At 35.6% G+C, this 24,690-nt stretch overlaps 3 protein-coding genes across 8 annotated transcripts in view; 1 reads left to right on the top strand and 2 right to left on the bottom strand.

Moving 5' to 3' along the window:
- Positions 1–1,242: 1,242 nt before the first annotated feature.
- LOC132908455 (neither inactivation nor afterpotential protein G) lies at positions 1,243–6,184 on the bottom strand. 2 transcript variants are annotated; one of them, XM_060962500.1, is made up of 9 exons: positions 5,892–6,184; positions 4,954–5,156; positions 4,004–4,363; positions 3,247–3,420; positions 2,985–3,138; positions 2,780–2,901; positions 2,064–2,247; positions 1,748–1,970; positions 1,243–1,438 (listed from the first exon to the last, which is right to left on the bottom strand). In XM_060962500.1, the coding sequence occupies exons 1-9, from the start codon at positions 6,010–6,012 to the stop codon at positions 1,303–1,305; spliced, it is 1,677 nt and encodes a 558-aa protein (XP_060818483.1). In that variant the 5' UTR covers positions 6,013–6,184; the 3' UTR covers positions 1,243–1,302. The 2 variants fall into 2 exon arrangements, with proteins under 2 accessions (XP_060818483.1, XP_060818487.1); XM_060962504.1 differs by lacking the exon at positions 5,892–6,184 and adding an exon at positions 5,714–5,859.
- Positions 6,185–7,137: 953 nt separating this feature from the next.
- LOC132908568 (coiled-coil domain-containing protein 43) lies at positions 7,138–10,189 on the top strand. 3 transcript variants are annotated; one of them, XM_060962675.1, is made up of 4 exons: positions 7,138–8,598; positions 8,708–9,065; positions 9,373–9,761; positions 9,839–10,189. In XM_060962675.1, exons 2-4 carry the CDS (start codon positions 8,901–8,903, stop codon positions 9,909–9,911), a joined length of 627 nt encoding a protein of 208 aa, XP_060818658.1. In that variant the 5' UTR covers positions 7,138–8,598; positions 8,708–8,900; the 3' UTR covers positions 9,912–10,189. The 3 variants fall into 3 exon arrangements, with proteins under 3 accessions (XP_060818658.1, XP_060818669.1, XP_060818648.1); XM_060962686.1 differs by having other exon boundaries at positions 8,836–9,065; XM_060962665.1 differs by having other exon boundaries at positions 7,138–9,065.
- A 406-nt stretch (positions 10,190–10,595) lies between these two features.
- Positions 10,596–24,690, bottom strand: part of LOC132908362 (probable serine/threonine-protein kinase dyrk2) — a 265,251-nt gene continuing 251,156 nt past the window's right edge. For 2 of the 3 annotated variants that reach the window (XM_060962342.1, XM_060962350.1), the window contains 9 exons: positions 22,106–22,247; positions 21,118–21,334; positions 19,570–19,668; positions 19,228–19,386; positions 18,784–18,922; positions 18,101–18,416; positions 17,826–17,955; positions 16,867–17,318; positions 10,596–13,313 (listed from right to left, as the gene is read on the bottom strand). In XM_060962342.1, coding sequence (XP_060818325.1) covers positions 13,228–13,313; positions 16,867–17,318; positions 17,826–17,955; positions 18,101–18,416; positions 18,784–18,922; positions 19,228–19,386; positions 19,570–19,668; positions 21,118–21,334; positions 22,106–22,247 — 1,740 coding nt within the window. In that variant the 3' untranslated portion in view covers positions 10,596–13,227. Of the gene's footprint in view, positions 17,319–17,825; positions 17,956–18,100; positions 18,417–18,783; positions 18,923–19,227; positions 19,387–19,569; positions 19,669–21,117; positions 21,335–22,105; positions 22,248–24,690 lie in introns of all 3 variants that reach the window. The other variant, XM_060962359.1, reaches the window with a different exon arrangement.

The following is a 24,690-nucleotide window of genomic DNA, read 5'->3' on the forward strand; positions in this document are numbered from 1 at the left end:
TCGTTCTTGTTGTGTATTTTATCTCGAAAGAATAGAGGAAGATCGTGGCTTGCACCGCAGATCGTACACGGTGGTTACCAATTTTGTTTTTAAGTTGAAAGATTAAGTTTTGCGTTAAGATTATGAGAGAAATGCGAGGAAGGTGCGTGGTGGATACGAGAAGGAAAGCGAAGAATACGTAATGAAAGAGTGTACGAGCGGAGGCGGCAAACTGGCAGATGCCTCCAGCGTGAACGGAGCGCGCAAACCGTAGTTGCGTTTTTCGTATATGCAAAATCACACTTTTGCATTCTATTTACAGAATTATTTTATTTATACGGGAAACAGTGCGCCTGTGTGCGAGTGCGTGCGTGACGACGCGTGAATGTGCTACGGGACGTGTTAAAAATTCATTTCTAACATAATCCGAATATTCGAAATGTTTTCGAAATTGATCCCTGTGAAACCCGTTCGAAATGTATTTTTAATACGTTGAAGACGACTAAGTACGTCTTGATACGAATGTTAGGGATAGTATGCGAGTGAAATGATCGTTTGAGGATGCGTGAATGGAAGAGAGAAAAGAAAAGGAAAAAAGGTGATGAGAGAGAGAGAGAGAGAGAGAGAGAGAAGAGGCATGGAAGTGGAATAGAAACGAAGAACGAGTCGAAACTCTGCCATCTTCAACGATCCCGGACAGGAACTGGGTTGGAATGATGATGATTATAATCATGATTCATTACGTGTTATGGTAAATTACTTTGGATAGGTAAGCGTGGAGGGGAAATAAAAGGGGAAATGAAATGACGAATGAAAACGCGAAGTATGGCGTTACGATACATTTTTCTTTTTATTTTTCTTTTTTCTCCGAGCGCGAACAGGGTGGCAGGGGTTTGTGCTACGCCGAGTTGAGTGTAACTCATCCTCTTTTTTGTTTGTATAAAAATTAATCGAAATTTAATTAGACTATTAATAACTGTTTAATTACTGTGAAACAAGAAAACATTAATTATAAATTACAAAAAATCTGACCAGGCATCTTTTCTTCCCCTGTCCTCTTCCCACTTGATTGTTACTTCGTATCTCCTTTGATGATATTGTTCAAACTTTATATACATAATATAAAGTCTGTATAAATCGACAGTTGAAATCATTGATAATATGTACAATAATATACTATATCGTTATATACTATAAGAATAACAGAATAATATTCTATATATCGTAAGGTATAAGTTCAAGCTTTGATTAATCACATTCGACTTATTCTTACGGATAATATATTTATTTGTTATTCTAACGCGGTATAATAAATACGTTTTACTAATTGAATGTGCGACCGAGAATTAAATCGCTTGCTCGTTCCGCAATGGCAATTACGACGGAATTTGGATTACCGGAAATGGGAGACGGTAATATACTGGCATCTACTATTCTCAGTCTTTTGACACCTCTCACTCTGCAACAGAAAGATTTACGCTCATCTAAATCTATTCCCCATATCACGATATCGTTATTAACGAATCAAATAATTCACAGATCAATGATCTTTGTCTTTCGTATGAAACATTATATATATATATTGTATATATATTTCAAATCTGCTTAAAAGAATTATCTCAAATGTATTGTAAGAAAGCAAATAACAAAATTATTCCTTTTTGAACTGCGCTTGGGAAAGGCTACTTTCACTCAAAAAATATCGTACGTTATAAAAATAGAAAATTATCAATTTAGTATACTCCAAAATGAAGCTCAACTTTCTTACCGTAATTTCTCATCGACGACTGCACGATCATCAGTGCCCATCCTGCAGGAGCCACACACGTGATAACTGGTGAGAGCACCGACTCTCAGCACGCATTCCGTGTATTCGATATCCCGGTAGTCTTGTGGCAAATGTCGACACTCTACTAAATCGGGATGATGAACGTTCGCGCCATACTCACGGAACTTGGGCGTCTCGAGCGTCTGAAGAGCGAAGTTTATGGCTGGAAAATTCGCTTTCATCATGCAAAGTGCGATGGAAAAAGAAAGACACGGTAAAGAAAGATGATGTATCGCGATAAAAAAGATTTACGTACCTCCGTGAGTGCATAGAACGTCGTCGTAGTGCTGAAGGTAAGCAGGGTCGATTTTTGGATGATGGCGAATATTGTTAGACCTCAGTGAAATGCTACCACGGCTTTTCGGTTGTAAACAGTATGATAGAAATAGGAATCCTTCGCGACTGTTGTTGTTGTAGGATGGATACATCGACTTGTAGGACTACGTATATCAGAACCATGAAGAAGAGAGTATGATTTTTATAGAATAAAATTTTCTATGCTACTCTGAACGAAATATCTTTCAATTCAATCAAATTGTAACAATTTACATAATTTTGTATTATTTTTGGATATTCACAATTTTATTAAGATAACCTTTTTCAATACGTTGAATCGTGGAAAACGATTTCAAATATTCATAAGCTTGCTTTAGTTATTTAACTTTGATCGATCTATGTTGTTTTCAAAATCTTGTACAAATTCTTATAAAAAATCATACACGAACATTTGGGAATTTTATTAGCACTCTAATGAGATACGACCGTTATGATTACATTGGTAAAATTTCCTCGATCATGTTATAACAAACTGTAAAATATACAGGAAGTAATAACAAATGATAATTTGTTAAAAAATTAATTTCAAAACAATCCTCTTCGAACGACAGTAAATGCCAAGCGACGCAGAATGTGCATGAAATAAACGCACAGATGGCGAATTATCGCAGACATTTAGTATGGCATTCTGCTTACCTCTATTTTGTAATTAGACAAACTTCTTAATATATTTTCATCGGTAGAACCCATACCAAAAAGCATAACTCCGCTATCATTGGCGCGACCCATCGCCATTATACCATTAGTCGCGAACCATCCTTAAAAGTAACAAAACAAAAGATTAAAATTTCAGACGATATATCGTAAAACGTAAAAGAACAACGTTAAGATAATTCGATACCTCTTCCAAAGACGAAATAATTGAGTACCTCAGGAAGCGTTTGTAACTTGTACAGAGTTATGCTTACTCTTGCTTGTAGATTAACATAGAGCGGAAGAAGCAGATGGTCAAACAGATTTTTGCCCACTTCCGGAACATTGCTCACCACTGGTATCTAAAAATATCTTTACTCTCTGAATTGCACGTAATCATATTCGTACAAAATGATTACGACATCACATTTCGGAGATTTAGTTTGGAAAAAGATCAAATGATTCATCACCTGAAATTTGTCAAGCTCTTCGGCTGACCCGATTCCCGAAAGCAAAAGCAATTGAGGGCTATTGATAACACCAGCACAAAGGATCACCTCTTTTCTCGCAGCGATATTTCCCACCGATCCATCTTTGTAAATCACCTTGATCCCATCTGCGTTCAAATTCTTTTTGAAAAGTATCTGGAAATTTACGAACGATGTATTCGAACGTTTGATTCACACGTTGATATATTGTATTATGGAGAATGATCTTCAGAGGATTATTTAAGTTTAACTCTTGTTAAAAATCACCAGCTTCCATCGTTTTATATTATATTTTTATTCTGTTATATTTAATAATCGTATATAAATAAGAAATAGATGGAATATTAAATTCAAATTTAATCTTTGCAATTAATTAAACTGTACAGATCTAAAACCTACAGTGGTTACAAAAGGCGCTTTTAGATCATCGTATTTATTATAGTATTTATTTGCTGATCAATTAAGCCCAGATATATTAAATTTCATACCATTCCATGTTACAATCCTAATTATTAACACAATTAAAATTAATTAAAACAGTTCTAATATTATGACAATGGAGCCTGGTAGCTGCTAAGAAAAAAACGATTTTTGCAAAGATACCTTTTGTAACCATCGTATAATAAAATACCTGTAACAATCAATAATAATAAAAATCCCACAAATGAAATTTAGGTAAACGCAGTTCTATCGTACGATGCTTTTAAAAGAAAAGACAGAAGAAGAAATGTAATCTTACTTTGGAAACCAACGTGTTTATCAAAATATGCAAGTTCTTTCTATTCCAGGCATTTTGCAAATGCGCGTTAAACGTGCTCCAGCGGGAACCTCTTTTCGTCGTGTACATCCCCTTTTGAAGAGTCACATTATTCAACTTCAACGATTCTTCCGCCATGAGAAAAGCTTGCGCCAGATATTCTTCCTCCGGGCTGGACATTACGTTCATGATATCGGACACCTTTTTAAAGTACGGAAGTAGATCGGCGTGTGACCATCCTCTGGGCCAGGCTTTGTAATCTTCCGGCTTTCCGAAGGAGTGAACCAAGTGATTTATCTGGCCGCTGCCGCCCAACCCTTTACCTCTTGGTATCTTTTGTATCTACGATAAAATCCAATCTTTTTCAATCAATCGAACTTGATTTTACGTGGACTTTAAACGGTACATTTTATAAAATCAATTTTGCTCGTAACGAATGAAATATTTTTTAAGAATTATTCTTTAAGAATTAAGAATTCTTAAGAAAAGTTCTTTAAGAATCGGAGAATTTTTGTTAATTTTAAATCCATCCAGCTACATACCGAGGAAAATCTATAGAATTAAAACGTTTCTATTCGCGAAAAATATCGTTTATTTCGGGTTTCGTTTTAACTTTGCCAGCCTCCTATCCTTTTCAAAATCTATTGCAAAATGTGAGTGCACTTTGCATTGTTTCACATTTTTCAATGACAATTAAAATATTAATTTTTTAACAGATTCAAGATATTATAGTCAAGGGATATTATGGAATTATTGGGATCAAAATGAAAGCTTTAAATGAAAGCTATTAATTAAATAGCTTTAAAATGAAAAATGAAAAATTTTAACCCGATTATTTTACAGTATAAATTATAAAATATTGATTCATAAAAATGGAAGATCTATGTTTGTATAAGGCTTCTTATGGTGAAAGATGTTTAATTTTCCTTTACGTGATTCCAAAATCCTTTTGAAGAGAACTTTTGCGGTTCCGTAGAATAGGACCAGTCGACGTCAGTCTTTTGCATAATTGGTGCCAAAATTGGAACAGACGATATCCATCCGAAATGTCCTCCTGCTTCGACCAACAAAACCGACACGTTCGAAATTTCGGAAAGCCGTGACGCCAGCACGCATCCTGCTGTTCCAGCACCAACTTCGTAAGTAGAAATTAAATTATTAATATATCATCATCCTTGCTGTACATGAGGAAGAAAAGTTACGTTACCACGGAAAATATACGTATATTCTACATATGAATGTCAAATTACATATGCAGTATAACAAAAATATAATTTTGTTACAAATTTGTGAACACCAATGTTCCATTGTATTTATGAAGTTAAAGAAAATATTAGTTTTAGGTTAAGATTAATATTTTGTAATATGCGATAAAAGAAAGTCATCATATATGGCAAATGCAAATTAATTATTCAAACATTACACAATCTTACATGGATTCTATCTCATTATATAATACCTAAGATATTAAAATTAATTAATAGACTACATTTCTCAATGTTGTTCCTCGTATCACTCAACACTTCCTTATCGATTTAAAACATCAATTTAATATCATTTAAATCTTCGCAATTCTCGAAAAAATCAGCTTCCACGAGAAATAATAAATTATATCCATATACAGCCGCAATCAGAGTACTTCCCATAGATTGCATCATGAAAATTTACATCGTAATTCGATTTACCATTTACCTTCAGTTACACGTTAAAGTCAATTCACGTCGATCATGCATCTATATCGATCGATATAAAAGCCCAGATCAAGAGATTAATTAGTTACATTCCGTGTATCCGCTTCCTTCGGATAAAAGTTAAAACTCGAACGGTATCGCAGTCACCGACATTGTCCGGTGAAAAATCCACCACTTACCGATTATGTAATCGTAATGCGTATTAGGGAGCTCGATAATGCTGGTTGGACCGTTGAAATAACAGTGATACAGTAATGACGCGAATAAGACGAGGGTCGAGATTAGCACGTAGTTCCACATCGTTGTTAAGATATTCACGGTCCGTTCGCGATCAGTGTCACTGACAGTACTGTGATGGACTAACAACGATCAGGCTGCACAGTAATTCCAATATTAAATTAGCATTTCCGTTCGCAATCGATACCCGCTTATAGTAACCAAACTGGACTGTCACAACAGAAACATAATGGTAACGAAATGTGAATTTCCGTCTAAATAGAACTACGTACTTATAATAGAAATAAGAGAATTTAGGGGGATCTAGTATGAATAGATGCAATGTGAATAGCTCCGCATTATTACTTGTACATCGATAATTGCCTGATACTTGGCTGAACTTCGTTTTGGGATAGACCGAATTTTTATCCTCTTTTCGTAACGTGTGGTTTTTGACGAGTGGAATTCAAACTAATACTAGTTTTCAAGCGTTAAGAAGATCGTTATTTTAAATATCGTGCGCGTGTAAAGTTTATGGATATTGTACAGATTTTATGTGCATTGTTAGGATGTCAATTAGTCAAATGAGATGATATTGATTTGTGTTAAGTTTAACTTAATATTATTAAGAAGCACGTTGTCGTCAAATGAAATTGGCGCTCTGCGATAGAGTGGATGCATAGGAGGTCGGTATCATGATTACGACTTTACCAACCAAGGTCTAATAATTTGTTTTCATTTGTGCATCTTGAAATGCATTTTTAAATAATAAAATTTAGATTATACGAGGAAAAGAAACTATGAATATCTAAAGATCGCGAGTTTACTTTTATGGATATTTTATCGTATGCTGTCATCTGGCGGCCAGAAATCGAAATATAATATATAGAAAGGTGCTCAATAGATATATTATCGTGCATCGGTAATCCATTTATTTGTGATGATACGTTATTGGATGGTCGTTGAAATTTTTTAAATATTCTCTTAAGATATTACAACTATAGACGAAGTATGTATAATATATAACATAAGATAAGATAAAATATGTCGTATGTATAATATTATATGTATAAAGACAAGAAAAGACGCAGAGGGTCTAGCTGGATCTAAATATTATAAAAAATATACTTCTTCGGCAGAACTGGAAGGCTGAGTGCATCTACTTATCTTTTCTAATCATCTCTGTGGCAAGTATTTACTACTAGTTGAACGGCTAGTCTGTCGCAATCAAGAACCATTTCGCGTCGATCAACAATTTACCATAGCAAAATAGTCGAGTGCCGTATCGGACCGAGTGCGAATAGCTCGTACGGAACAAACGTGTGGTCAAATGTCCGTCTTAATTCTACGCAAATATAAATACACGACAGACGAGCAAGTCACAGTTGCGCGCGTTTCCTTTAACGTCAAATAAAATCAAGCAGGAAATAAGACTAGGACAAACGAATACTTTGCAGTAATCAGAAATGGTGGCTCATATTGGAGAATATAAGGAAGCTTTGGCACCAAGTGAAGTGGAACACGTGACAACAAATACAAGAAAGTGTTCACAAATGAAATGTGTGCCGTTTTAAGGTCGAAGTTAAGAACGAAGAAAGGAGACAGCTTCAAAAAACGAAGATAATTCCGTGTTCATTTTGACGATAAAAATGTCATTTCGAGGACAAATGTCAACTAGAAAGAAGGATCGTGTTGTGCCATAAAGTTGAAAGTTACGTTATCTTTCGAAATGTCAACGATCCGAAAATATGAAAGTTTAGTTTTAGTAATTTCTGCGTTCTGGAGACACAGGATTGTACAGCCTGAAACTGGATTAATTTACGCGAAGAAATAAGTTGATAATGTAGAGTAACGATCTTTTCTTTCATTTTCGAATAAATAGTTCGAGTGATAAGTAGATAATTTTTGTTACGTCTATATATACATATGTATATACAAACAAATAATATACACATATGCACATACATATGTACGCAATATCAGAACGTTTTTCTTTGTTAGGCTTTCATTCCCAATATGCAGAACAGTTTTGGAAGAACAGAATCATTTCAACAATCGACAAGAAACTTTCAGAGAACTGAAAATATTGAGTTAGAAGACTGTTGCTTGGGTGCATTGCGCGTAATGAGTGTTGCATGCAATGTAGCAATACTATACGTCATTTATCATTTATATTGCCATATTTATTATGAAATGGATTTGGAATTGGAAATTGCATGTGGAGAATTCTCGGACGTGCACTTTTGTTACAGTGCAGCAGGCTGCAATGGCACTAAAGTGCAATGTTTATACGACGCAAAATATCCCAATAGGACTATACCTAGCATAAAGATATTTTGCAAAATAGTACAACGATCGCAGAATATAGCTACATTAAAACCCGTGAAATCTAGCAGGGGAATTCAGCACAATGATCCGGATCTGGAAGATAGGATACTGTATTCAAGAAAATTTCAGATTAACTACGAAGATTGTTGCTGCTGAAAAATGTGGCAGTAATAGCATCGTATATTGAAGGAAAAGGATCTACATACATAGCTTTCGGGAAGTTCAGTAATTAAAAATAGAAAATTTTCTCAGAAGAAAAAATTTTTGGATCAAATGGATCTTGTCATTTGTTCTACGTTTCGTTCACGGATACTAGATCCCTTCCTTTTTAAAATCGAGAAGGTTTGGAATTGTTTAGATTGCTTAGAATAAAAAAAGTAACTTATTTGTACTATTATTACATTCATTACAAAAATAAACGAAATTGTGTGCTTATTTTTTTTGTTAACAGTAGAGTATCGGAGACGAGACTCGATGATAGTGCAACGTTGACCACAAAACGCCTTTATTCCTAATGTCCATTTTTTTGGCGGAATGTTATCCATAAATATTAGCGATATCCCTACTTATCTCTGTTAGAAACGCTTTGAACTGGTTTAGCCGTTTTGCCAACTGAAGAACTTGGAAAAGTGAAACAGCCGAACATGGCGGTCGCAACGAATTCTTTCGATACTTGGCTCAGCAAAAAGTTACAAGCTCTAAACACTGATGAAGGTGTATTTGGATCATACATCAAAGGAATTTTAGAAGGTGATGAGACGGAGGATGAGAAGACCGAAGCCCTTGAAGTCATACTCGCGGGCATAACGGTGAGGAGCACACGGATTGTGAGGTTAGAATATGCTTGCTGTTCGTAGCCGTGTATTAGCCGGTCAAAAATAACAACAGGATTATTATTTTCTTCCTTGTTAACTCGTAAATGTGTTTCGTCGAATTCGACACACTGTACATTTCTTTTCCATGCATGATTGCTTGAATATGATTGAGATATTCGCTATATTGTTTGACATCCTAATAATTTGATGATATGCAATGAGCAATTAAGTTACTTAATTACACAAGTAATACTCTTCATTTGTAAGATAGAAATATTTCTACATCTTGTTTATGTTTTAGGATGATAACATTAGCAAACTTGTGACTGAAATCTTAAAAGCTTGGGCTGAGTGTCTACCTGTTGAAGAAGTTAGTGCTCCAAAAGTACCAGTAGAAGATGTGGATGTCAGATTAGCGAGAATGTTGGAATCTCAGTCTCTCCCAACTACGACACAGAGAAGTTACACAGAAGAGGAGAGGAGAATAAGAGAAGCTATTCTTGCGCAGTATAGTCAAATGTCAGAAGAAGAGAACAGCGAAGGAGATGGAGAAGAAGATGGTGCAAGTGGTGGAGACTGTGGAATCGAAAAGAATACAAATACAGCTACTATAATACAACAGGAGAGAGAAAAGAGGGAAAAAGCTAAGTTGGAGAGTCAGAGGAAGAAAGAGAAAGACAAAGAAGATCGGTATGTTTTCGATAAATAGCCCTTTTTATATAAAACTATAATATGTTATTATTAATAAATATGCTGCTCTTATTTAGAGAGAAACAGAAACAGTTAAGGGAAGAGAAGAAGGAGAAACGAAAAACACAAAAAGGAGAACGGAGAAGGTAGCATTGGGACAAGAGGACATTAAGTTATACTTCCAAATTTCAAATAATCAAATGCAAATCAGCGAACATAAATATCTATAGTTATTCTTGTGCATGCAATGTTCTTCAACAGTTACTTAAATTATTTAGTAATTCTTTAGTAGAATTTTGTGTGTGTAGAACGCATATCCTAAAAGAACACGATATGAGACAAGTATCAAAATATACGCGTTTTGCAAAAAATGTTAATTCTATGTAATAATGTTAACTATATCATATGTATATGTATGTAAAACATTGCATCCTGTGCCTTCTGTCTGTTGAAAATTTCTGTAAAATTACGTAATTTTCTTTAAAATGATTTTGTACTCATTCTTTTTTATTTTCTTTTGTAAAATTCGAACTAATCGTATTCTCTATCATCCATATTTATACTGCTTTAAGTCAATTTTCCAACATTAACGTGGAACTATATTATAATCCAAATACAGATAAATGATTTGTACTTATTATGCTTAGTAGTGTGTATATATATATATATATATATGTTCCTTTTTCTCATTACATAAATTATGTATTTAAGCTAGTGCACTAAATAAACCACTTAAGCATTCATTCAAACTATATCCGAATAAATTAGACGAGTACAATTATTACCCTGCACTTTACAAACTTTTTGATAATGGGATAATAAAAATAACACAGGTTTGTGTTTGTATTTTTTATTAGTATATATTTACACACAAGATATCGTGTCGAAACCGAGTCATCTTGGTATTGCATTAATAATGAAAGACAAACGCAGTAAGATAAAAACAAACGAACAAATGATACAAAAGATGATGATGCTTCAGTATTGTATCGTTACATATACTAATGTCATTATCATAATCATTTTTTTTTTTTATTAGCAATTCTTCTCTTCGTTTACTATAATTAAGTTGGGCAGAAATTGACGAACTCACACTTGCACAGTATAACAAGATCTTTCCTGCTGTTCAATGTCGAGTTACAATTGTTACAAATCATCGTTATCAATTCCTGCTCTCTCACTCTCATTCTCTCTCTTCCTCTCATTTCCTCCTATATTTCATCTATTCTCTGTGAATATCCTTTCCCCCTCCCGATATTATATTTCGTTTTTCTTTCTTATTTTGCAAAGTTCATCTCGTTACACGTCGAATCAGAATTCTCGCACATATATTTATGTATATACGTTTAATTGGTACAACAACCGAAAAGTAACATACGCTAATACATCGCCTAAAGAAGATCACCATTGGAATTTACGCTATATGAATCTTTGTTTCAAACATGCGAAAAATCTGTGTCTCGTTACCAAAGATATATTTGTTATTACATTTTGTACATGCTTTTACTTCGATGAATATGTTCTATGTTATAACCACATGAAATCTAATCATATAAAGAGAACTCGACAATGACGGAAACGTACGGCGCAATGTGGAGGAAATTTACAAATCCCGTTGTAGTCTCTCTTTCGATCGGCAACAGCGCACAGAATCCTCAAGAACAATGGTACAGATTTCGATGAAAAAGAGAACAATGAATTTGCTATCTGAAGTTCCATACACGCTTAACTACGAGAATTTGACACTAACACAAAATTTGTTCTTAATGATTGTCCTATTGGAATACACTGAGTAAGAACAAGAAATCGTCACAACGATAAATTTCATGAATTAATTGAACGTCCAGAAAGGGAGGGGGAAAAGGGACGGTCGCGGCGATGGCGATGATCTCGCCATATATGCACACAGTAACTATCTAATTGAATTCAATAGATCTAATCACATCGTTAACTCGATAATTAGTTACACGCTGATCCTAACAGACATACGCTAAGAGCATTCCACGCTGAAGCCTGAAAGAGAGTCTTCCCTTTTTATTCTCTAGTAAGAGTTTAGACCTTTTTAGACCATCCCCCCCACCTTTTTTTTTTTCTTGTAACACATTTTCGGACTAGAAAGCGACTGCCTTGTATGTCCACGTCATTCCGGCTATCAGAAACCTGAATGACAAGATGATTCTTTCTCGATCCAATCGAATTTGACGTAAGAAATTCTATTTTAGAGAATACATCGATTATTCAAGCTCAAACACCCCTTTGTCTTATATCTTCCTTCTTTCCTTTTTTTTTTCATTTTCTTATTTATCTTTTTACTTCTTTTTAACTCTAAAGGAAGTATATTTTAATATTTTTTGTTTACCTTTGTTTACACTTTTTAGGCATATCTCGCCTCACGTGATACGCGTACAAGCGCGCATGTCTTCAACGCGAGACGATCAGTTTTTACATAGATTAGTCGATTCTAACGCATGTAATTTGATCCCACTGTATACAATATAGTGAACACAACTAAAAACTCAGGGACTGTACAATCGACGTGAACGACTCTGCAAGAACGAAGAAACACGTCGAAAGATAGAAATACTTATCAAATCGATCTCATGCTTTTCGTACTTGCAGATTTGTCACGTCAAATGCCATTCGATTAAATCGTTTATTTTAGAAACCGATACGACAAATAGGATGATGTTTTGATTGGTAACTGTTTATTTAAGCACTTAATTCTTTTGCTTCTACTGCACATTGGACACTGAACGTATGCTCTTGCGCGTGAAATAGCGGCAGTCATGCCGTGTAATTATATTCATCGGACACATATATGCATTCACCGCACTCGATAAACGATGTTCGCTGAAATAAATTCATCGAACATGGACGATCGAATGTCATCGTTGTAACATGTAGAAGACTCGAAGGATGATTATCATCGAAAAAGATATTCTTTTTCCTGAATTGAAAATCTGACAAACGATTTAATCGACGCAATTGTAGACGATCGAACAGTGCCAGGGGGAAGAGTAAAGGGGAATAGAGGACTCCATGTACTGGAGCTACGTTGTTCGAACGGTCTTCTCTATTTATTTTCTAAATGGATATCCTATATTTAACTCGTTTTTTTCGCTTCCGCGTGGGTTACTTAACACGTAAAATTGTATATGTATATATGTATATGCGATAATGTAACGCATTCTCGCTGGACGCATTCTCTCCGTAACACGTAACTAACTTCCCTGCTTTTTCTTTTCTTGCATCTCTGTGCTTTCTTTCTTTTTTTTTTTTTATTTTCGTTCGTTCTCACGCACATATGCATACGGACGCACACGCGTTATTTTTTTTCTTTTCTCTAATGTTAGTTATTATACACAATTTGATATTTTTTGTTTTGCTATAAATCTGTCTGTGTGTTTGTCCCGTGTGTGTCTGAACGTATGTGTGCTGTGTGAATGTGGCTTAGATACTACGGTCGTTAAATGTTGGACTCGCTGCTCTGATTATAGTCGAACAAAGTGCTTCTGTGGGCAGCTCTCTCTCTTTTTCTCGTTCCGGTGACGCCTGCGAATTTAGAACCGTTCGTTACGCACTTTGAATCAACCAATTCGATTTTTAGAAGATTTACAAACCCGCGAGATATTTAAAATATATTCTCCACATGGTAAACGTGTTAAAAAATTAACGCTATCTTACATATCGGCTATTAAGTAACGCGAGTTTATCTTTTGTTCTTATAGGATAAGGTATGTAAAAAATATTTGAATATCTTTCTAAATTTTTCTGAACAATTTTTAAAACTTTCAATTGTATCCTAATATACTAGTATAACAAACTTATAATTCAAGTCTGTTCCAGGATTTCTACCTTTCAATCAATCTGATTTGATCAATTTCCTAAGAGTTATTCTATATTAGAAGAGAACAAAGATATCCACACATATTTCGAATACCTTATCCTACATTCTTCTCTTTAGCATCTTCCATAATATATCTATTTATCTTTCATATAATGTAAGTTGTCTTCCATCATGCCATGTCCAAGATTTTGTCACAAACCAAACGAATGCTTAGGAAGAAAGATGCGTTTAATTAAAAATGTTAATCAGAGGTATATGAACGAATCAGTCATAGTTTTAAAATCATAATATCCAAACACGCAAAAGTCGGAAGAAACATGCAGTTTAAAAACGGAACACAGCCGCCGTACTGCGGTCAAGTTGCATCTTCCTCCTTACACTTTTTAGGATGCAAGAAAAACGTGAAAAAGATAAGAAAAATGCATTACACAGGCTGTGATCGTTTAATCGACAAAATCGACAAAAGTGGATAGGTAGTTATACGATAAAAATGTATCTTGTTATAATTATAAATGATCGAAGTTGATGTCTTTAAATAAAATTCTAAGAGAAGTGACGCAGTTTATTATTTCAGTCTTTGTTACGAGAATATACTTCGTTTCTCTTCCGTTTCTTTCCCTGCCATCCTGTACATGCGTTTTAATATTTTCACACACGGCTTTGACTGTCGGAATCATCATAGCATCTCGAGGCCCAGCGACGAAATGCTCGAAGACAACTTACGCTTACATCCTTATAAGAAGCGATTTTTGTTATCTAATTATATTACCAGTCGAAACGCAAAAAATAACGCTCGGCAAAATATGTGTCGAAGATTACTAATAATGAACAATTACAAGTATACGGATAACGCTAATGATATTTATCGTAACTACGAGTATATCTTTTTCCTCGTTTAGTTGAACTTTCATTATGATTTTTTGAACACCGAGCGGAAACACTGTTTCTTCTTCTCTTTCCCCGCGCGCGCGTGCGCGTGTATGTTATGTGTGTGTATGTGTATGTGTCGAGGCAATGTATATTACACGATACAGAGGTTTATTTCCCTTCAAATCCTTCGCATTTACGCTAAAAGATAACACGAATCTTCGATCTTAATCTTTAATAGTCGATCCATGAGCGAAGAGATGCGATTTCTAAAAAGATTGGCTAACTTAACAGTGAAAATACAATGAGAAATAGTGAGAAGTTGAGGCGGTTAATAGAACAGAAAAAGAACATGATGATGATGATGATATCTCGTTTGGAACGAGTAATATACTAGTAACTGTGATCAAAAATTATGCGAAGAACAATGTGGTGAAGAAATTTCATGCGACTCTTTTCTAAAATATATCTTCTATTGTAGGAAAATCAAAGTATGAAAAGAATGAAAGTTAAAGAAGAAGCGAATGCGTGCTGTGAATTGTTGAGTTTTGAAGGCTTAATTATGTCTGTACAATCCTTATAGTAATAACAATAATAATAATAATTAATAATAATAATGATAATAATAATAATGTTATCTTTCTGTGTTATTATTCATTGAATAACTTCGTTAATATCGTAATTATGTAATCTTGCGATAATAGCGAGAGCGATAAATCAATATTACGAAAATAATGATTGATAGTAAAGAATGAAAAAAGATAATCATTAATTATAGCGATCATTTACTTCTTAATATCAGAGATCTACGTAAAAGACAGTGGTAGATTAATATCACAATAAGACTACTCAGGCCTCGTTGAAACTGGGGCACATGTTTCATTTCCAGGAGTTTCGCCTCTTTCTCTCTCTCTCTCTCACACACACACTCTCTCCCTTTCTCACCGAGGTTTGCCTTGACGTTTCATTATTAATCGGTACGACCCTGTTGTCACGGGGTTTCAGACGACTCAGGTTCTACTTATCTTCTTTCTTTTTTTCTTTTAAACTTCTTTCTCCGCGTTTTAACCGCGATTCGATGCTGCATAATGCTCGATGAGAAAATTTCGTGTTGCGCGATAATCTCGTTGTTAAAAACGCATTCACCCTTTTCTCGCTGCGTTCCTCATACATATTTCTTCGTATACATACAGTATACATATGTATATATTTATATATAGTAACCATAACATTAATTTGCGCTCGTCGATTGCGAATCGAATTTTTCTTACAATGTTACTAATCGCGACGATCGTTTGCGTCTATAGAATTATATATATGTTCTTTTATATGCATCATTTTAAACACAGGGTCAACTGTGCGAATGAGAGGCGCGTCGTTCATGTTGATAGTCTCTCTCTCTCCCTCTCGATGAACGACGCGCCGATGTGATCGTTATCGTTGGAAAAAGTGTGCACACGGCAAACGATCCTCTCTTGCTCGACTCGCGGTTTGAAAAACAGAGAAAAAAATAAAAAAAATAAAAATAAGAAACACGTATCGTCTCGGCTACAGTAGCAAAATTCTCGCTAAACACTTGGAGGATAAGGGATGAACGTTTTAGACAGGGAGTCAGGGAACGAAACTCTACTTCCGATCGACTTCTACGATATCGGTGCACGCGTGTCGTTTACGATATTACCTGAGTGACGTTGGGGCCGCTGGGATCAGATTCCATTTATTCTTCTCTATTTTTCTTTCTTTAATTCCTTTTTTTGTCAGTCGTGACTGAACGAACCGAAACGAACGCGTTCTCCGTTTCTACTATAATTAAAAATCATTCTGCTCGTTTGCATCGCGCGCGCGCCTCGTCGTATTGTTTTGACCTCATGCACGTCGATACAACGCCGAGAGACTAGCGAGAAATCATTAGACTAGTCTTTTGGCATCGATAACGATCCAGGGCCAGATCCACAGCCAGCCAATTCTACGTGCCTCGATGTCATGTATCATTCCCAAGGGTTTCTTTTCTCTCACTCTTCGAGTACACCGGATATCGAATCTTCACAAGAGTGCCATCATCGTAATTGATAAATTCATGAACTGTGGATTATTTTGGTCTTAACCGGTCGTACAAACGACCGTACGTTTGTGTATGTGTACGTGGCTTACTTTTTATTGTCGTGACCAAATCAGCCATCCAACCTGTTATTTGTTTCAACTAACAAAAAAAGTGACCAACATACGCCTGTCATTTTCTTACAACAATTAGTGTATAAAACAATTTTTTCGCATGTCATCTCGGTGTATGTCGGAGAGCGAGTGTTGTTCGATCGCAACACGGTACGCGCGAAAGCATCTAAAAGTGGGTAGCGCAAAACCGATTTCACAATATCGGCGGTAAAAACGTACCGGAATCGTCAAGATTTGGATCCAGACTCGCGACGATATCACCGGTCGAAGCGTGCCTCGAGGTAGTGGTCTGCGTGCTACTCGCGAGCGCGTGGCTGCTCGCGCTTCCGTTCAGCTTGCTTTTCACTACGAGACCTGCGTTGTCGGTGGTTTCGGTCGTACTGATCCTCTGCACGTACTTACGTCCCTTGCACAGACGATACATCGGGTACGGAGGATCCTCGACGGTGGTCGCCCGTTGCCTTGGCGCGCTTACCGTCACGCTCACCGTCTGAGCGTGGGCGGATTGCGACGAGGTTTCCATGCTCGTTGTGTTCGCATTCGCATTCGTGTTCGCGTTTACCGTCGACGTGGCTATCGTCGACGTCGAGGAGCCGACGTGAAAGGAAGAAGAGTTTAACCACTCGTGACGCATTGCCTCGTCGGGGGTCATGCGCTTCTTTGGATCCCACCTGTCGGAAAAGAGGAATACACTTTCGTTAGAAATGTTTCTCTACAGCGCGATGATGATGTTTGAACGGGCTAATGACCGTGCTTTATGTGTCTTTCAAGCCAGATGACTTCGTGTCGATTCTTTGGAATAGCACTTGTTATTTTTAGTCTTAAGGGAGCCAAATGTATTACAAGTGTTATCTCATAAATAACGCGAATGTTCTTTTGTGTTCAATAAAATGCTTTATTTCATTTGGAGATCCATTTTTTAATTTCTCGTTTAATATATTTTCTCGCTTTCTTATTAACTGTTTAGAGTAATCGCATCACCTGCGAGATAGCGGTTAAATGTCCCCATTTTATATTGGAGAAGAAATTATAAATTACGTATAATGAAAACATACTGTATAAGTCATATATCAATCAAAATTTCTCCAAAACGAACATACGATAAATAATCTTTCGCGATTATCTCCTTTTTTTCAGGATGGCAAGAACGTAATCAAAAATTATGAAAAGAAACTTACTCGAGGCATCTGCGAACGAAGTCAACGAAAAGTGTGTCAGTGCAACGGAGAGCTATGGCAAGATTCCTGCTACCAGCCCACCTTTTCTTGCCCTTGCTGTTTGTCACGCATCGAGGACTTCCCTTCGGATCTGAAACCGATCCTTTCGATTTTAACTATACAATTACGTATCACCCCTGCCCAATATCCTTCCCTCTTCTACCACTATAATTTATCAACTTCTCAATGATACAGTACGCATAATAAGAATATCCCCACTTCGCGTTTTTACTCACCGAAGAAAAGCCTGCGACGAGTCGCATGATCGATAATATGTTCCGGCGGAAGGCCAAGAACTTCCATGATGCAGGCAAGCTGTTCGATCTCATCCTCGCCGGGGAATAACGGGCAACCGGTGTAAAGTTCGGCCAAAATGCAGCCTAAACTCCACATATCGATCGGCGTACCATATGGAAGACCCAGAATCACTTCTGGACTTCGATAAAACCTGGACTGAAGGTATGTATATACACGCTGGTGACTATAACACGAGGATCCGAAATCTATCACTTTAATCGAGCTGCATCCCCGCTGTTTCAGAAGCACGTTTTCCTGCAACGAACAAGAACAACGGATTAGAAAATGGCGTTAACCACAGGGAGAGACCTCGCTCCCATTAACCCCTTGCATTCTTTGCTCTTTACATCACTATTTACTTTGAACACGGTCCGCTCATTAACGCGTCAACTACCAAGAACTTGGAACCTTTATCAACTGAACGGAGATATTTCCTTTGATTTTGTGGAAAAATTGATCGGGACAAAGGAAATATGTAAACTCTAACGAGGTTTTAATTCTAGAAGAAAACAAAAGAAAAACTGTGGAACTGAAAGTTCACAATTTTTACAATAGTTGAGAAGTTTAGCTTTTGAATTTTATGAATGAGATTGTAATTTGAGATCAAACAAGGTATACTTACGGGTTTTAAATCGCAATGAATAATCTTCTCTCGATACAGCAGTCTCAGACAGCTAACTAACGAGTTGGCGAATCGTCGTATTAGGCTCAGGCTAAATCCCTTATAGTTATTCTTTTTGATTAGCTCGTACAAATTCAAACTGTAAGAAGAAACACGATCTCTGTGAGTAATTTTCTCCAAGAAATTTTCCACAGTTATAACGGTGCATTTTCAAAGATTCGAAAGATTTGTTTGAAAAATATGTGGACAAAATCTTGATTTTTCCCCGATGTTATATATGTATCTTTTCATATACCTTTCAGAGTGATTTCTTTGGTACAAGTTTTTCACTTTAGTCATCGGTACAGTTCTATTGTTGGAATGCTATCAACTACATGTTTCCCCAAAAAGAGGAGAGTGAAGATTAAAGGAAAAACTAAAACGAAGACGAAGCATACTTCGTACCTCATTAACTCAAAGGTGATGCACAAATGGTTCCTAAAGTAGAAGTATTCTAGCATGTGTATCACATTGTGCGACGCGTTCGCCTCCAAATCCTTCTTCCTGAGGTGTTCCAAGATCTCCACTTCGACGAGCGCCTGATGATGGAATCTCTTTTTGTTCCTGTAAAGAAGTACGTTGTAAGATATGTCGCTTTAGGATCGTACAAAACCGGATAGGTACGCGTGAAAGGAAACGGAGGATGAGTAACGATAAAAACGAGCCATGATCGTAAACGTGAATCTGTATGGTAAAATAAACTGATTCATCGAAGAGACATCAGGGATCGTTAAGACGTTCGCTCACCTGATGATCTTGATGGCGATGTACTGTCCCGTCTTGTGATCCAACGCTCTGATCACTTGTCCGAAGCTTCCTTTCCCGATCACCTCCAATATCTCGTATCTGTACAGAAAATGACGGGTTTTTAGTGCTACGAACATTTTTTTAGAATATAAATTTAAGGTCTTCGGAATATTTTTCTGCATTTTGTTTCTTATTATGCGTTTGGTATCTTCATGTCCTACTATTTATGGTTATATTTGTATGATCGCAACTGCTTTTTAAATTATATCGCAAGGCAGGTTCTTTTCTATATTTCAATTTGAAGAGTATGAAAAGTTTCGAAGAGTCGTTTGTCATTGAGCAAGATACTGATAATAATACTATTGAAATTACTAAAAATCATCATAATCCTCGTAACTTAGAAGTTATATATTTCGATGTATTCATACTTTCTAATGTGTTCTTTTATTATTAAATTGAAGATTTGTAACCGATCACAATTTTTATTATTGCATGTAAAGAATCCCTCGGTTATAGAGATTTCAATTTGCAAGAACTCTGATTCTTTTCATTAAAATATTGTCATGTTATGTCTGACGTATCAAATAAAAAAAGACGTAACTTATAGGCCTGACTTTTCTACAGTTATCAAAATTGAGATTTCTGCAAATCGTGTTAATTTATAAAAGGTATTCTGTAAGGGTTGCAGCTAGTTATTTTAAGAAAATTTTGATGAGTGTAATACCGACTCGTAAATATCGCAAATATCTAATTTCCAAGTTATAACGAAATACATTGAAACGTACTTTAGATCGAAGAATCGTAGATTCAGTTTTCATAGGACGTTCCCACGATAGATAGTGCGTTTGTTCTGCTTACAAAATGATCGAAGCCTGTAAGTTTGTTTCTTTCAAGCAACGTATCTCGTTTCGCGTAGAATGATTGCTCCTCGATACTTTACTTCTGATTTAAGTAACAACAGAACAAAAGAAACGTGGACGCGATTGCGTGCTACGAACATGACTTGGAAGGCGATATTTACCGTTTCAGTTGCATCGTCTTAAGCTTTTCTCTTCGCTTTGAGGTATTATCTTGCAATTTATAACATAAAGCTGATTGTGTAACCTTGAACGTACACAAAGATTAAGTGGAAGATTTATTTACACAAACATTTATTTCCTTAATTTCTATCCAACGTGAACGAGCTACGATGGAAAATTCGAGTAATCTGATTAATCGGAAGAAAAATTTTCCGTGAGAAACGATTATAGATAAAACCAGAGCATCATTTATTAGGCGAATAAAACGACAGAAAGATTAAAAGGTTGCTTTAGGAATATAAAAATCACGACAATTACGTTTTATTTCTCGGTTTAATCGACGAATAGAATGCGCAACCTATTAAATCGTTTATTACTCTTAACCGAGGTCGAAACGCGTGGATAATAGGAAACCGTAAAATCGAGGCGCGAATAAAACATTCATTCGAGTGTTAAGCTATTAAAATGAAAGTTTCTTAGAGAAAGAGGCAGTGACGAAAGATAAATAAAACAAAAAGGAAAAACTCACCTGTACGAGATATGATCGTGGAAGACCTTGTTGTAACTACCATTTTCGTCGTCGTATCCACCATTTTGGGCTGCGCCTTCCTCGCCACGGATTTTCGTGGCTGACAGTCCCAGATACCAAATCTCCGAGTATTTTTCGATTTCGGCGCGCTCGAACTCGGTGAGCCTCGAACCATAATACTCGAGAGCTTCCGCAGCTGTCACTGGCAATCTCCCAGCTGTTTTTTTTTTTAAATAATATATAGATCATGACAATATAAGATATAGCATAAAATATAAAACAAATGTAATTTGATATTAACAAATTTTTGTTTATAATTTCCCTTATCGTGTTTTATTTCTTTAGGATAAATTAATATTACGAACAGATTAGCGCAAGTCAGTATTCCATTGAAATATTTGTGATTCTAGAGCGTGACGATGTTTCTTGAATTTAAAATTACTGATGAAGTTAGTGCAAGTTACTTATCGAAATCGAAATCAAAATTATAAGCGAGCAAAATGTAAAATATGAACTTATCTTTTATGTTCGCTACCGTGAACAGTTTTTATTAAATGAAAACTTTTAAACCATTTTCAGCTCGTAAAAATAGGCAAATGAAATTTCTTAGAATACAATCTAATCGTTTCTTATCGCTTTCTTCCTCGAATATAATTTTCTTTCATAACTGTTACAATTTGGGGTGCCTGAAAGTGAACGTGAAAATATATTCCTTGAAAACTGCACGAATATAAACGTCATTAAAAACGATGTCAAGGTTCTCAAAAGAAAAAAGAAAAGGCATTAATTCGCGTAAATCACGTAACCCCATACATTCACGTGTACACTCGGTTGACTTTGTCGATACAATACACAGAGTATCATTTTGATATTCGCAAGAACAACAGAGAATAGCGTTCGAGAATCGTTTATTATTCCCTTGCAGGCACCCTGTGGTTAAGTGATATAGCATCACTTCAATTTTATGCAAATGCGTAATTGTACGTACGATATACGTTGTGAGATGTGGCATTGATAGGTTCGTGTATCGGCATGTTGTTATGAATGTTGTTAGTCGTGGAGTTGGTCGTATTATTGTTGTCCGACTTGTCCACTCGTGTTGATTTGGGGTGAAAGAATGACAATAATTTCTGAAACAAAGAACCATAAAGTTTTATAAGTAAATATAACCATAAAGTATTATAGAAATCATAAAGTATTATATAATAATCGTCATATATAGTTACGAATGTTTCTAGTAGCTTTTATAAAATAGACATTTGATACAAATATGAATAAAACATAACGATACGAGAAAATGTTATAAGCTTTGCTATGTGATGATATAAAATGTTTTTATGTTATTAATAAACACAGAGATTTATTTTATAGACACAAAGACAAAAGTTTTATGGGTCGAATATGATAGCTTTTAATAGAATTTTATAAATGATAAATAAAGCATTGAGATAAGAAAAAGATATCTTTACTTCGCATATCTACATTTTCTTAAAATTTAACGAGTTCTTAGAAGACTAATAACTTCTAAAGATACTTAGATACATATATTTAAGTGTATGTAAAAAGTTAACAACATATAGATAACAAATTATATTTTTTAATTTTAGCTATAGAATTCATAAAAAGGAAAATTTCGCGTCGAAATACATTTTTCAACGATGATAACGGCTATAATTTATACCGTAAAACTGTTGTAAGCAGGGTCAAAACTTTCCCATTATCACGTTAGAGATGCCAAGAAAAAATATCACGTTTTTTCACAGCGATGCATTCGCAACTTTCAAATTTATTTATCCAGGCTGGGACAAAGAAAGCCGCGTTTTCGTTGCAGTATTTTACAATCACCGAGTTTCTCGAGGGAAAGTGGGGTAACAGGGTGGCTGCAATAAATTCCACCAGTGGACGTTGTCGACAACGAGAATCACGTCGGCGATTACGTTCCCGTGATCGTAATACAATATACGCACGCGAACTCGTTGTGTCTTGGGATATTACTCAGTGAAATCATTGAAAAACTTTTTCAAAGAAAATCTAGGTTATCCACCAATATAGAAAGAAACTACCCTCTCATGAATTATTATTGCTCTCGGTGAAATATTTAGGAGTCTTTGCGTTTGACGTTTACGAAAATAAAATATTCAGCTGACTTGCTCCATTTGAAGTTAAAGATGTGGAAGAAATGTTGAAATCAAAGATGCAGAATAAAAATAAAATACACGCATACTGCCGAGCTAGAAGTAGATAGATTTTCAAAGAGAGGAAATAATTTAAAAAAAAATTTCATCATAAGTCGTGATTAAGATCTTGCAAGAAGAAAGATTAGATTTTTCTTTGTATCTCTATTATTTGTTTACATTGACATATACAAAATGAGATTTTGTTTGATTGCGGTTAGGTTATTTTTTCTAAATTCCATATGGATAGCCTGAATATTATTAGAAATTTTTCCTTTTGTTTACAGTCTACACGAAAAGTTAAGGATAAAATAAACACATGTATATTCACAATGCATAAAACGAAATTTCTCTCTCGTAAAACGAAATCATTTCCTCTACTCGATCTAAACCATAAACTACGTACCAAACATTTAACGATCACTAAATCTCGCACATGTCACATAAAAAAGTGAGAAAAGGCAGCTTCTCTCTATTTTCCCCTCTAGTCAAACACCATCAATCGACTAGCCAACTTCAAATCTCAAGAAAAATGATAAAGAACCATCTTTTATACCGACCGAGATAAGAAAGCAAAGGAAGAAGAAAGAATAGAAGGAACAGGAAAACCCATGGAACAGAATTAACCCATTTGATTTCCTTCGAACTTTATAAAATTGCACGATCTATATGAAAGAAGAGACAATGACGAAATTTTGAAGAAATCGTTAGATTCTTAAATTAATCGATAGGGTTCAGGCATGTAAATTGCCTGGGAAAAGAATTTTAAGAAGAACTTCTTAGAATTTTGATCTTTAATGATAAAAAAAAAAAAAAAAAAAGAAGGAAAAAAAGGAAAAGAGTAGATCTCTGAGATAATCTTCTCGAAAATAGAACAAACAAGAATGCCAGTTAGACGCCAGAGAATGTTGGATTATTGACCCTCGACAGTAGCTTAACGAGTTTAACGACACCAGGAGAAGCGGAGCCGACAATTATGTCTCCTCTTTCAGGCATTAAAGCGTTTCGTTTGCGAAGCGTCGCCTTTCCGTGTGGCCAAGGGCAGTCACCGGTCGCTTGTGCCGTTTGAATGACAATCAGCCTGTCTTTGTCTCGTTTCTTCTTCGCCGTAGCGAATGGTGGGGGTTGAACAATCACACGACGACCGTCCGTTAATTTTCTTCGCGCGTTTTCTTCGCGAGTCGCGGATTTCGCGATTTACCTCTAGCAATCCAATGGAACTCTGCTCTAGAACTGCTCTGCCTAACTTAAGCTACAGTAGATAAAATTTCTGTCCAATTGACGTTCTGACGAGTAGTACGTCGAAATATAGATCAATATATATCGAACATTTTTATATAAAGATAATTTGACTTTTAAATCGTTGTTTGTCTGAACTAACAAATAGATATTTACTTAT

Source organism: Bombus pascuorum, chromosome 1 (genome assembly GCF_905332965.1).
Source record: "Bombus pascuorum chromosome 1, iyBomPasc1.1, whole genome shotgun sequence".
NCBI lineage: Eukaryota > Metazoa > Arthropoda > Insecta > Hymenoptera > Apidae > Bombus > Bombus pascuorum.

Bases quoted from the DNA above. Each gene is read 5' to 3' on its own strand.
- LOC132908455 (XM_060962500.1), bottom strand. From the start codon at position 6,012: ATGTGGAACTACGTGCTAATCTCGACCCTCGTCTTATTCGCGTCATTA. The intron at 5,157-5,891 runs GTAAGTGGTGGA...CTACTTACGAAG, and splicing joins GCATTACGATTACATAATCG to TTGGTGCTGGAACAGCAGGA. The intron at 2,248-2,779 runs GTAAGCAGAATG...TGATATACGTAG, and splicing joins TGTCTAATTACAAAATAGAG to TCCTACAAGTCGATGTATCC.
- LOC132908568 (XM_060962665.1), top strand. From the start codon at position 8,901: ATGGCGGTCGCAACGAATTCTTTCGATACTTGGCTCAGCAAAAAGTTA. The intron at 9,066-9,372 runs GTGAGGAGCACA...TTTATGTTTTAG, and splicing joins TCATACTCGCGGGCATAACG to GATGATAACATTAGCAAACT. The intron at 9,762-9,838 runs GTATGTTTTCGA...GCTCTTATTTAG, and splicing joins GAGAAAGACAAAGAAGATCG to AGAGAAACAGAAACAGTTAA.